This window comes from Girardinichthys multiradiatus, chromosome 12, assembly GCF_021462225.1.
Source record: "Girardinichthys multiradiatus isolate DD_20200921_A chromosome 12, DD_fGirMul_XY1, whole genome shotgun sequence".
In the NCBI taxonomy this organism is placed as follows: domain Eukaryota; kingdom Metazoa; phylum Chordata; class Actinopteri; order Cyprinodontiformes; family Goodeidae; genus Girardinichthys; species Girardinichthys multiradiatus.
In genome coordinates, this window is record NC_061805.1 from 31,503,412 (window position 1) to 31,515,759 (window position 12,348).

At 39.6% G+C, this 12,348-nt stretch overlaps 1 protein-coding gene across 2 annotated transcripts in view; it reads left to right on the forward strand.

The window, feature by feature from the left end:
- The first annotated feature begins 1,300 nt into the window (after positions 1-1,300).
- ank1a (ankyrin 1, erythrocytic a) overlaps positions 1,301-12,348 on the forward strand; it is a 139,870-nt gene continuing 128,822 nt past the window's right edge. For both annotated transcript variants that reach the window (XM_047381647.1, XM_047381648.1), the window contains exon 1: positions 1,301-1,813. In XM_047381647.1, the coding sequence (XP_047237603.1) occupies positions 1,688-1,813 (126 nt within the window). In that variant the 5' untranslated portion in view covers positions 1,301-1,687. The remainder of the gene's footprint in view (positions 1,814-12,348) is intronic.

Consider the following 12,348-nt stretch of genomic DNA (forward strand, 5'->3'; position numbering starts at 1 on the left):
GGCTTTCAAATGGTAAGAGATTATTTGCCAAAGTATTGTAACAACAGAGAAATAATCAACATAACAAAGATTTATTTTCTTTTGTGTTAGGATGACATGTTGAGTAGACAACCCTACTTTCATGAAGTGGTTCAAATTATTATTGCAATTAATACTAGAAATCACTGCAAGTTCAAAGGAAAAAATCTGAAATATCGGAGAACAAACTAGTATTTATATTTTTTTCTTATTTTCCTTAATTAAAGCTTAAATGGAATACAAAATATGCCAGGTACAAAAATGTGAAATACTGTAAGCACAATTGTTCACCAGCTTTAAGGCTGTATGTATTTGCAAGCACTCCGGAGCACATGTGATGGCATGTGTGTGGACCCTGCGTGTGTTAGTGTGTCTAAAATGTCTGTGTGAACTATATGTGTGATGTAAAGTGAGCTGTGCGAGAGAGATGTTAAAGGATCGTTTTTGCCTGTGCCAGCAGTTTCAGAGGGAGGAGGATGGAGGGAGAAAAAAGGAAGGAGAAGGGAGGGGTGGGAGGCAAAGAGAGCAGGAGAGGAAGACCAATACCAGTAAACAGGTGCCAGCTCCATTAGTAGCCATTCTCCTATGCACTTGTTTTTCTATGGAATTTACATCATTAGAAACAGTACATATATATATATATATATATATATATATATATATATATATATACATATATATATTACAAATAACCCCCCTTTAAACCACTGTTTATGTTTCATTCAACTAAAAAATATGAGTTAGGGAAACAAATAAAGCAAAGCTTTTAATCATTGTTCCTACTTTCCAACAGATGTGAAATAGCTCCTAATATCGTTCCCTGCTTCACTCTGAAAGAAACATGCACACTGCACCAACAGCCTTGCATGGGTACCGACCCTGTCTGCTGCAGCGCCTGAACATTACCGAGGGGAGTAGGGAGTAAGCGAGTAGCCCCCCCCCCCCAATACAATGCATGTTTTAGATTTTTTTTATATGTGTGCGTGTATGTGTGTGATTGGCTGGGGTGATGACAGGATCCCTGCACAGCCTAGCAAACGATCCTACCCAGATGGATACACAGTATGAGATACTGGAAAATTAAATACAGGAAAAGGAAACAAAATCAATGCAGCATGAGAAGGGAGAACTGACTTTGATTTAAAGGTGCTCCTGCTATTTGCCAACTGTCAGTTCATCCCCTTGCAATCTTTGTTGATGGGAAGGGTGGCAGGAGGATCGAAGCCATTTTACAGCATGAGGAGAAGAGATGTAGGGAAGGAAAGTAGCTATAAAAGAAGACAAACCTGTTTGTGCACTGTTATATACCCCCTCTGTCTTTGGATTAGTGGAGGAAGGGGACCTGGGAGGAAAAAAACTGAGCACAGAAATTGAGATAGGGAAGAGTGTGCAAGTGAGAGAGGGAGGGAGAGGAAGAGAGCTGCGCTGCAGTAGCATCCCACAGCAGACGGCTGAGGAGTGCTGCTGTGTGTGTGTGACTGCACTACTGAAGAGGAGGAGGAGGAGGCAGAGGGTGAGCATGCTCACAGACTCTGCAGGGCCACAGAGGAACAACAGTCAGCAGCAGTGCTAGTGTTGGCCCGCATCAGGTAGGAGACCCAGTGCCCATTCCCTCTGCAAGACCGGGCACACCAACACCGCAGAGACCCGCACCAACAATACCACCAACATGGCACAAGCGGCCAAACATCTCCGCAAGAACAAGGATTTAGAAGCCCAGTTGGAGAAGGAAGAGAAGGAGAAGGAGGAAGAGAGGCTGAGAAAGAGGAGTCGCTCCCGGGATAAAAAGCGCAAGGTACTGGGACCATTCACAGGTGGGGGGCAGGCAGGGGTGGGGTGATGGGAGGGTGGCAGGAAGGGTTGAGACGACCCTCCTGCTTTCTCTGTCATGCTACGTCAGGGGGTGCCAGGGCACACATGGGAACCCTGTTCTGAGTGTGTTTCCACTGTGTGTACACTGAAACACATGTATGTCCTGTGCATACAGACACGAGGAAATGGTAGAACACACTGCATGCTATCCTACTTCTGACTGCTTTATCAGCTGTCTCTGTACGTTTTCTACCCTCTTTTCTTTCTTTGTCTTCACATTGCAGTAAGAAATATTCTTCCACCAGGACAGTAAGCTTGCTTGACTCTGCAACAGACCCTCTCTCTTCCAGTTTTTTTTTTCTCAGTGAGGAATTGTAATGACTGCAGAGCAATAACCTGCAGACTTCTGTCTGACTGAGAAGTACTGGGCAGAGCCCAATAACTGGCAAGGTTTGCTGTAGCAATAAATCTGCCCTCTCACATCATCAGGTCTGCTTCTTTCCTCTGGACGCTTGCTGCTTTTCAATGAAACTCAGAAATGAAAATGAGTCATTCGCACATCGTGTATTGGTGGTAAAACTGTTCATTGCTACATGAGTCTAGCCGTCCTGTGAGTGTGCTATGTGCCAGGTTAGCTGTAAACCTATCTGACACTGATGCAGTAGAAACAATGTTATAGACAGAAACACAGCACAGCTTTGTCTTTCCCAAGGAGGGGAGGCTGGGCTCAAAGGCCACTTTAAGGACTTCATCAGGTGTATTTGAACAAGATCTTTCATTAAACAAATACAAAGTCATAAAGGTGATAGGTGGAATTAGTTATAGGCTGTTATAGGTTTCCTGCTCTTTTTAACTTATTTTTTAATGGAAACTAGTCACCACAGTGACACACATAACATCACTCTGTCTCTGACTTTTGTGAGTTGTTGAATCCCAAGTTCAGCTTCCATTGTTCTTTTTTTCACCTCCATATTCTTTGAAAGGCAAGACCTCATCTACCTTTCATGTCTGAAAGTTAGTGCAGAGATGACTGTGTGTGCATGTTGCATTGGTGAAAGAGTGCAGTCTGAGTATTTCTGGAAGACGAGGTTCAAGAAGGGGAAGCCTGCTGCTCTTACGTATGAATGAGGGTGCGATGGGAGTGCTGTGAAGGGTGCAAAGGCAGTCCAACTTTGACTTAAAGTGTGTGGTGTTTGATCTGAACATTTCTTATCTCTTATGTAACCACCCAGCTTGAGTCTGGGAAAAGCACTCCGCTCCTTCAGCTCTTCTTCATAACCTCTCCTTCTCTCCTTCCTTTTTTTAACACTGGCTTATAGACATTCCTGGTTTCTCAAGCAGATCTCAATACTGGAGGGATTCTTTCTGTCACTCATTGTTTTCTTTCTGATGCCTTCAGCTCTTTCTGCAGGCTGTGATTCACACTTTGAATGACTGTTGTGTCTGTCAAAAGACCAGTATTGTCCTCCATATTTTTTCTTTGGTTGGTTGGTCTTTAGCACTAATCTTCACTTCAGGAAGGTCTCTGTCAACAGGTTTCCAGTTATTGTAAGATTAAAATTCTACTTGTGAAAAAAACATTTAAATGTTGCTGTATCGACTATGTCTCCCACTACAGTATTTGCTGTCATGTCAAAAGAAATGTTTGCATATTGTTGTTTTGTCTTTATTCTATCTCTGGAGGGATTTAATTACAAGTAATCACCAAAAATTTACTTTTATTTTTCATTAAAAGATATGAACAAAAATGTTTATTCTAACTAAGGAAAAAGTTAGAATACTTTGGTTGAAATAACTTAAGTGAGACCCTTCTCATAGTCATCTACCACTCTCTGATATCAGGATTGTCTGAGGAAAGTTTGTTCCACTCCTCCTTTTCAGCTGTGAGATGTTTGAGGGGTTTCTTGCATGTACAGCCAGGTTCAAATCATCCCATTGAATCTTATTGAGACACTTCCTCCTCCCTGCTATACAACTGGCATAAGGGTCTTTTCCTGGAATTTTGTGATTGGTTTACACCAAACATGTCCTCGGTTCTGGCGTCCACATAATTCAATTTTACACTTACCAGTCCATAGCACATTATGCCAGAAGTCCTGTTTTTTGTCTAGGTTCTCTTTGGCAAACTGTACTCTGGCCCCTCATGTATTTCTTAGAGAGCAAATGTTTACTCTGACAGGCAATTAAAATTAAACTTGTGTAGAACCTTTCTAATTGTAAGACATGCACTTTCATGTCAACAGTAGCAGGAGCCTGTTGTTGGTTCTTAAATGGTATTGTATGGTTTTGGGAGACTGTTTTTAGCATCTTGCGCTCTGCTCTTTGGGCAAACGTGGTTGGAAGGCCAAACTTTGGCTTGTTGGCAGTTGTTTGCAATTTACTCCACTTGTAAGTAATTATTTTGTAAACAGAATAACCAATTCGTAATTCCTCTAAAATCTCTTGAATTCCCTTACCAGACTCATATGTCTTATATTCTAGGTTCTTCAAAGTAGCCACCTCTTGCTTTGATTACTGCTCCACACAATCTTGGCATTCTGTTGCTGAGCTTCAACAGGTAGTCACCTGAAATGGTTTTCCAACAGTCTTGAAGGAATTCCCAGAGATGCTTAGCACTTGTTGGCCCTTTCGCCTTCACTCTGCGGTCCAGCTCACCCCAAACCATCTCGACTGGGTTCAGGTCCGGTGACTGTGGAGGCCAGGTCATCTGGCGCAGCACCCCATCACTCTCCTTCTTGGTCAAATACCCCTTACACAGCCTGGAGGTGTGTTTGGGGTCATTGTCCTGTTGAAAAATAAATGATGGTCCAACTAAACGCAAACCGGATGGAATAGCATGCCGCTGCAAGATGCTGTGGTAGCCATGCTGGTTCAGTATGCCTTCAGTTTTGAATAAATCCCCAACAGTGTCACCAGCAAAGCACCCCCACACCATCACACCTCCTCCTCCATGCTTCACGGTGGGAACCAGGAATGTAGAGTCCATTCGTTCACCTCTTCGGTGCCGCACAAAGACACGGTGGTTGGAACCAAAGATCTCAAACTTGGGCTCATCAGACCAAAGCACAGATTTCCACTGGTCTAATGTCCATTCCTTGTGTTCTTTAGCCCAAACAAGTCTCTTCTGCTTGTTGTCTGTCCTCAGTAGTGGTTTCCTAGCAGATATTTTACCATGAAGGCCTGATTCACACAGTCTCCTCTTAACAGTTGTTCTAGAGATGTTTCTGCTGCTAGAACTCTGTGTGGCATTGACCTGTTCTCTAATCTGAGCTGCTGTTAACCTGCGATTTCTGAGGCTGGTGACTCGGATGAACTTATCGTCCGCAGCAGAGGTGACTCTTGGTTTTCCTTTCCTGGGGCGGTCCTCATGTGAGCCAGTTTCTTTGTAGCGCTTGATGGTTTTTGCGACTGCACTTGGGGACACTTTCAAAGATTTTCCAATTGTTCGGACTGACTGACCTTCATTTCTTAAAGTAATGATGGCCACTCGTTTTTCTTTACTTAGCTGCTTTTTTCTTACCATAATACAAATTCTAACAGTCTATTCAGTAGGACTATCAGCTGTGTACTGTATCCACCTCCAGGACAACACAACTGATGGTCCCAACCCCATTTATAAGGCTTGAAATCCCACTTATTAAACCTGACAGGGGACACCTGTGAAGTGAAAACCATTTCAGGTGACTACCTCTTGAAGCTCATCAACAGAATGCCAAGAGTGTGCGGAGCAGTAATCAAAGCAAAAGGTGGCTACTTTGAAGAACCTAGAATATAAGACATATTTTCAGTTGTTTCACACTTTTTTGTTCAGTATATAATTCCACATGTGTTAATTCATAGTTTTGATGCCTTCAGTGTGAAGCTACAATATTCATTGTCATGAAAATAAAGAAACCTCTCTGGTCTGTACTGTATATATATATATAAATATATATATATATCTGGTTGTGGCACTACTAAGTTTACTACTTACTGATAGTCATCAATAGTTTTCTTTGAATTTGTTGGCAATAAATCAGGCTTGTGTCAAGTGTGCTTTTTTATCTATCAGATATTTTATCCCAAACAGTGAACTGGGTGGCCACATAAATAAATTGAATTCTTTCCTTTGGTCATTTTCTACTGTGATGGTCTATTTTATATGTGGTATTTTTGGTGTTAGCTGCAGGAAATTCATTTTTCCTTTAGGTTTAACAAGGGGCAACGATAGCTTCTCCTAACTTGACTTTTAGAACCAAAAGCCTAATTTATTTTTATATTTAGAGCCTGTGAGCACATGAATGAAACCAACAAATCCTCATCAATGGGTGAAAGTAGCGTTTTAATTGGCTCCATGGTGTTGTGGCACTGTACAATGCAGGTCAGATGCTGAGCGGTGGATAATATTGTCCTTAAATTAATTTTATTGATGAGTTTGCTCCTCCTGAAAAATGAGCCTTGTCAGGATGTGAACATCGCCCATATTGTCTTGGTCAGCACCCATTGTCACCTCTTTTTGCATGTGCTTTTGTGTCCAGAAGCTTTGATGTGTCAGGGATTACCTTGTGACAGTGGCAATGAAGTTGTGCTTTGCTGCGATCTTAAGAATCTTAAGTCAACATGATGGAAAAAAATAGGAAAAACCTATTACCTGTGGTTTTTTGTGTTTTCTATTCTGGAGTATAAAAAATAGTTTAGGGACGCTTACGTAATCATAGAACGTGTGAATAATTTTTTTCATCTGTTGTATTGTGAGTTAATGCTACTGTTGTTTAAGTATATTTTGGACTTAATTTTAGTAGCTAATGATCTAAAGTGTTGTTGATAGTTTTGAGATAACATTCCTGTCTGTTTTTGCCAAAGCAACCAATATGGTTTTAATTCTTTTAATAAGACTGATGACATTTTGAGAGTAAAGTTAAGCTTTAAAATGATGCACACACCCTCTATGTTGAAAATGTACAAACATGTAAGCCTTTGCTAAATTTTATGTTGTGTTCCTTAATTGTTTTTTTTACCATTGCAGTGAATCATTGTGAAGCGTTGGGTATGAGTTTGGCAGTAAAAGTTCAGCATATCGGTGTTTTCCCTTTATTGTTCATGCCAAATAAAACTAGTCTGGCTGAAATGGACAGAAGTTCTTCTGTTTTTGGTTTGGTGCTGAACCCAGCGACCCAGCCTGTAAAGGAGTGTTACGGTTGGCAGCGTGATTGCTATCACCTTGTGGTAGCATTTGCAGCACATTACTACCAAACACAGATGGAGAGAACAATCTCTCAAAACTCAAATTGACTATGCGAATTTATACATACTAACAATCCCTCAAACTTTCTACAATGTTTGCCCATTCAAAGCAAATATTAGCATGATCCTTCAGCTCTGTAAATATGATGTGGTGCTCCCATTTCTTTGAAGCTTTCAAACAAAATATCTGAATAATCAGGATCAAGTTGATGGATCTCCCCACCAGTTTATTTCTAACCCGTTCCAAAGAGAATCAGGCTTACTGGCCTTTATTAGCACATCCGTCTACTTTGATTCTCCCCTGATGATTGCTGGCTATTGCTAATCTGTTATGTATTTTGGATTAAGTTTCCACTTCTTGTGGTTTCATAAGAGACATTTTGCCCCACTGTCCACAGGTCATGCACCAATCAGCCAGTAATCAAAACTGGCATATTTTCCCTTGATCATCAAAAATCTGGTTGATTTTCTATTCCTTAAAAAAACTTTTAGAAAACTTCCACTTATATTAGTTTTAAATGTATCAGTTAAGCATGTTCTTTGATGAAACTTATACGTTTAATAAAAATCTACAGGTCCTTCTCAAAATATTAGCATATTGTGATAAAGTTAATTATTTTCCATAATGTCATGATGAAAATTTAATATTCATATATTTTAGATTCATTGCACACTAATTGAAATATTTCAGGTCTTTTATTGTCTTAATACGGATGATTTTGGCATACAGCTCATGAAAACCCAAAATTCCTATCTCACAAAATTAGCATATCATTAAAAGGGTCTCTAAACGAGCTATGAACCTAATCATCTGAATCAACGAGTTAACTCAAAACACCTGCAAAAGATTCCTGAGGCCTTTAAAACTCCCAGCCTGGTTTATCACTCAAAACCCCAATCATGGGTAAGACTGCCGACCTGACTGCTGTTCAGAAGGCCACTATTGACACCCTCAAGCAAGAGGGTAAGACACAGAAAGACATTTCTGAACGAATAGGCTGTTCCCAGAGTGCTGTATCAAGGCACCTCAGTGGGAAGTCTGTGGGAAGGAAAAAGTGTGGCAGAAAACGCTGCACAACGAGAAGAGGTGACCGGACCCTGAGGAAGATTGTGGAGAAGAGCCGATTCCAGACCTTGGGGGACCTGCGGAAGCAGTGGACTGAGTCTGGAGTAGAAACATCCAGAGCCACCGTGCACAGGCGTGTGCAGGAAATGGGCTACAGGTGCCGCATTCCCCAGGTCAAGCCACTTTTGAACCAGGAACAGCGGCAGAAGCGCCTGACCTGGGCTACAGAGAAGCAGCACTGGACTGTTGCTCAGTGGTCCAAAGTACTTTTTTCAGATGAAAGCAAATTCTGCATGTCATTTGGAAATCAAGGTGCCAGAGTCTGGAGGAAGACTGGGGAGAAGGAAATGCCAAAATGCCAGAAGTCCAGTGTCAAGTACCCACAGTCAGTGATGGTCTGGGGTGCCGTGTCAGCTGCTAGTGTTGGTCCACTGTGTTTTATCAAGGGCAGGGTCGATGCAGCTAGCTATCAGGAGATTTTGGAGCACTTCATGCTTCCATCTGCTGAAAAGCTTTATGGAGATGAAGATTTCATTTTTCAGCACGACCTGGCACCTGCTCACAGTGCCAAAACCACTGGTAAATGGTTTACTGACCATGGTATCACTGTGCTCAATTGGCCTGCCAACTCTCCTGACCTGAACCCCATAGAGAATCTGTGGGATATTGTGAAGAGAACGTTGAGAGACTCAAGACCCAACACTCTGGATGAGCTAAAGGCCGCTATCGAAGCATCCTGGGCCTCCATAAGACCTCAGCAGTGCCACGGGCTGATTGCCTCCATGCCACGCCGCATTGAAGCAGTCATTTCTGCAAAAGGATTCCCGACCAAGTATTGAGTGCATAACTGTACATGATTATTTGAAGGTTGACGTTTTTTGTATTAAAAACACTTTTCTTTTATTGGTCGGATGAAATATGCTAATTTTGTGAGATAGGAATTTTGGGTTTTCATGAGCTGTATGCCAAAATCATCCGTATTAAGACAATAAAAGACCTGAAATATTTCAGTTAGTGTGCAATGAATCTAAAATATATGAATGTTAAATTTTCATCATGACATTATGGAAAATAATGAACTTTATCACAATATGCTAATATTTTGAGAAGGACCTGTAGGTTACGAAATTTGCAGCACATGTTTTATGATCATCGCTTTTTTGTTGATAATAACAAAGCATACAGAAATGTGTTAGTGTTATTTTCAAAATGAATGATTGGTAAAATCAGACCCAACATAAATACATAAATTCAAATTTCAACCTGTTGAAAGTGTATTTAATTATTGCATAAGTAGCACATCTTTAATTTTCACCACGAGGTTTTTAAATAGTGCATAAAGCTGTGCATAAAGAAAAAGATAAATGACTGTCAAAATACGACAAAGGATTGATTCTTCTTTTCATTACTTTTCTGATCTTGGCCAGTTTCTCAACATGTACACAAACATTGCATCATTAACAATAAACTTCAACAGTTCTTACATTCCAGTCTTAAGAATTAGGAAAAAGTCTGGATTTGGATCGCAGTGCAGTTTGAAAAATGGCGCATAATATAAATATTTTTATTTTCAATACTTTTAAGGGACTGTTTTCCCTTTCCTATTTTCTAGAGATAAAGAACCTGTGTATAAAACAATTTTCACTGTTGCATTTGAGTATTTTTACATCGTACAGATAATTACTATAATGCCACTTTTCCATTATCTACTTTGTCAAAGCCGTAGCTGTTGGAAAACCACATATACATGCATACACCTGTAGAAGGTTCATTGTTAGACATAACTCACATGGTACTGAAAAGTACCATGTGATTTTTTAGACCATAAACAGATAGAAAATAGTTGTTTTTATTTCTGTGCTTCCTTACAATCTGTGTTTTTAAATATATGTTTGCAGTTTACATATTAAAAGCCTAACTTATTTCTGCTATAAAATCAGCTATTAACAGCAAATATGTAAACAGCAAATGTTTGTATTAATTTGTTAAAAATAAGCAGAAAATGTACTGAACAAATAACATTTATAAAAGATAAATGTGTATTAACCCATGTTTTGTTATATAGATATTGATAAAAAGGGTTAATGTAATTTAAACTTCTTGAGAAATCATTGTATCTTTGTATTATTGCTTTATTTAAAGCATCTGCATACTTTTAGAATAATATGAGACTGTGTGAAATGGTTCCATTCGATAGTCAAGCCTTTCTGTTTACACAAGATTTTTGGCTGCTGAAGTACAGAGAAGCATTGTGGCCTATAGGTAGTGCTTTCTCTGACACTCATCAATACAGTAAGTCTGCTCAGGATGCACTGCGCTGCTTTGTTGGCATATTTGTCTGGCAGTATGTTGGCTGTAAATGCACAGCAGCCCAGGCACCATAGCGGTAAAAATGAGCTGCACTGGTGCAAAATGTTGCAGCTTAAAAGGCTGTTAGTGAATACTGCAAAGTTGAAAGCACTGTCTCATAGCTCTGTCCTCCGTCCGTCTTCATATAAACCAGACAAGGCTCAAGTAGATCAGCATTCCAGCAATGTTGCTGTCTGCCCTTCAAAATCTACTACCCTACACAGCAAACAGAGCTCTCAATGAACTTAATGTGTTACTGTCTATAACAGATTGGTGCTAATGTGTTTCAGCTGTGTTTTTACGCGGCTTTGAGATATCAGGTTTGGTGCAGTGGATTAGAAGAAAAGTGTCTAGCGGTATCAAAGCCAACAGTTTCATGGTGTCTGCAGAAGAGCCGTGCTTATCTGTACCACAGTTACAGTCATCAGAGTGAATAATTTATCTAACTGTCCTTACTGACCTCATCTCATGTGTGCTTGTAATCATGATCCTCAAGTAGACATGATTCTCATGGTAGGATAACCTTGAGTAAAAATATAGTATCAGTATTTACACAAACATTTTATATAAAAGTGCACCATGTGATCTGTTTGCTTTTATTTATAACTGAAAGGCAACCATTATTCGTATTGCTTTTTTAATGGAACAACATGTTGATTATTACAGCAATTATTTCATTTATAGTATATATTAGCATCGTTTTGACTCTGATGGATAGACGTAGGGTGCTGGTTGCATGGGCTATTATACTTTTTTGGTTTAGGGGTTAGGGTTGACTTTCTGCTCTTTAGAATAACACAAGTATAATAATTAGCAGGTTGAGTAAGTTATCTTTCACCAGTCTAACAGATATGCAGCTCATAGCTTGCCTACAGTAATTTGAAACTAGCATTATAGAAACAAGACTGATGGGACTGGCTCCTTTAGTTTCCCCAACATGTTTGTCGCAGTGTGGATATTTACAGCTGAAGTTTTCAGTCTTGGAAGCTTGTAGGAGCCGTCTTTCAATCAGATGGCTGTGAGCAGCAATATATGGTTTCATAACTTTTTAAAACTCTTGTATACCTTTTTAGCACTAGCTGCCCCATGTCAATAGTCAAGTTAGTTTTCTCCATCTACAGCTTTTATTTCTAAGGAGCAATATCTACATCAGTTTCTTTTTTTTTAGTAACTCATTCCCTCATTGCAACCTGTACTTTAAAGGTCTTCACAGACTTTATAAGAAGATACTTAATAAAGGAAACACAAAAAGAAAACTAATCATTCTTTCTTTCAAAGTTCACACCACCACTCAAAACTAATCAAGCAAACTGCAGCACTCAACAAGCTGTTACAACAAAACTTAACCACAGGTTCCTCATTAGCAGTTCATTAGTTTTCAGCAGTTCATTGGTTATCAGCAATATTTTTAGACCCCTCTTTGTCTTCAGTCTGTTTAACTGAATTGGGTTGCACATACAAACAACCACCAGTTAGTTAACACACTATTTAAACTTAGGTTGTAATTATTATCTCATACCTGTTTCCCTGATTTTAAATGATGATCTTAATGTTTTGGCATATAGTGACTGCTTCTCTATTGTCTAATTAAATATGACGTCTTACCTCAAGTTTTCATCAGTTTGGTTAATAGTTAATCAAAAAACAATAGAAAAGCTATGAACTTTCCTCCTTAGAGTCAGAGAAATTTTCAAAAAGTGGCACGAGATAAAGATAAGGATTAAATTGCTTGCTGCTGGGTTTTAACTCATTAAGCTTGGGAAAGAAGCTGATTTACCATTTAATTTCTTTGTGTCAACTTATTATATCTGGGAAACATGCCTTTCAAAATGTGAAACTATTCCTTAATTCATGGGTAAATATTGACTTTGCGCTCTGAA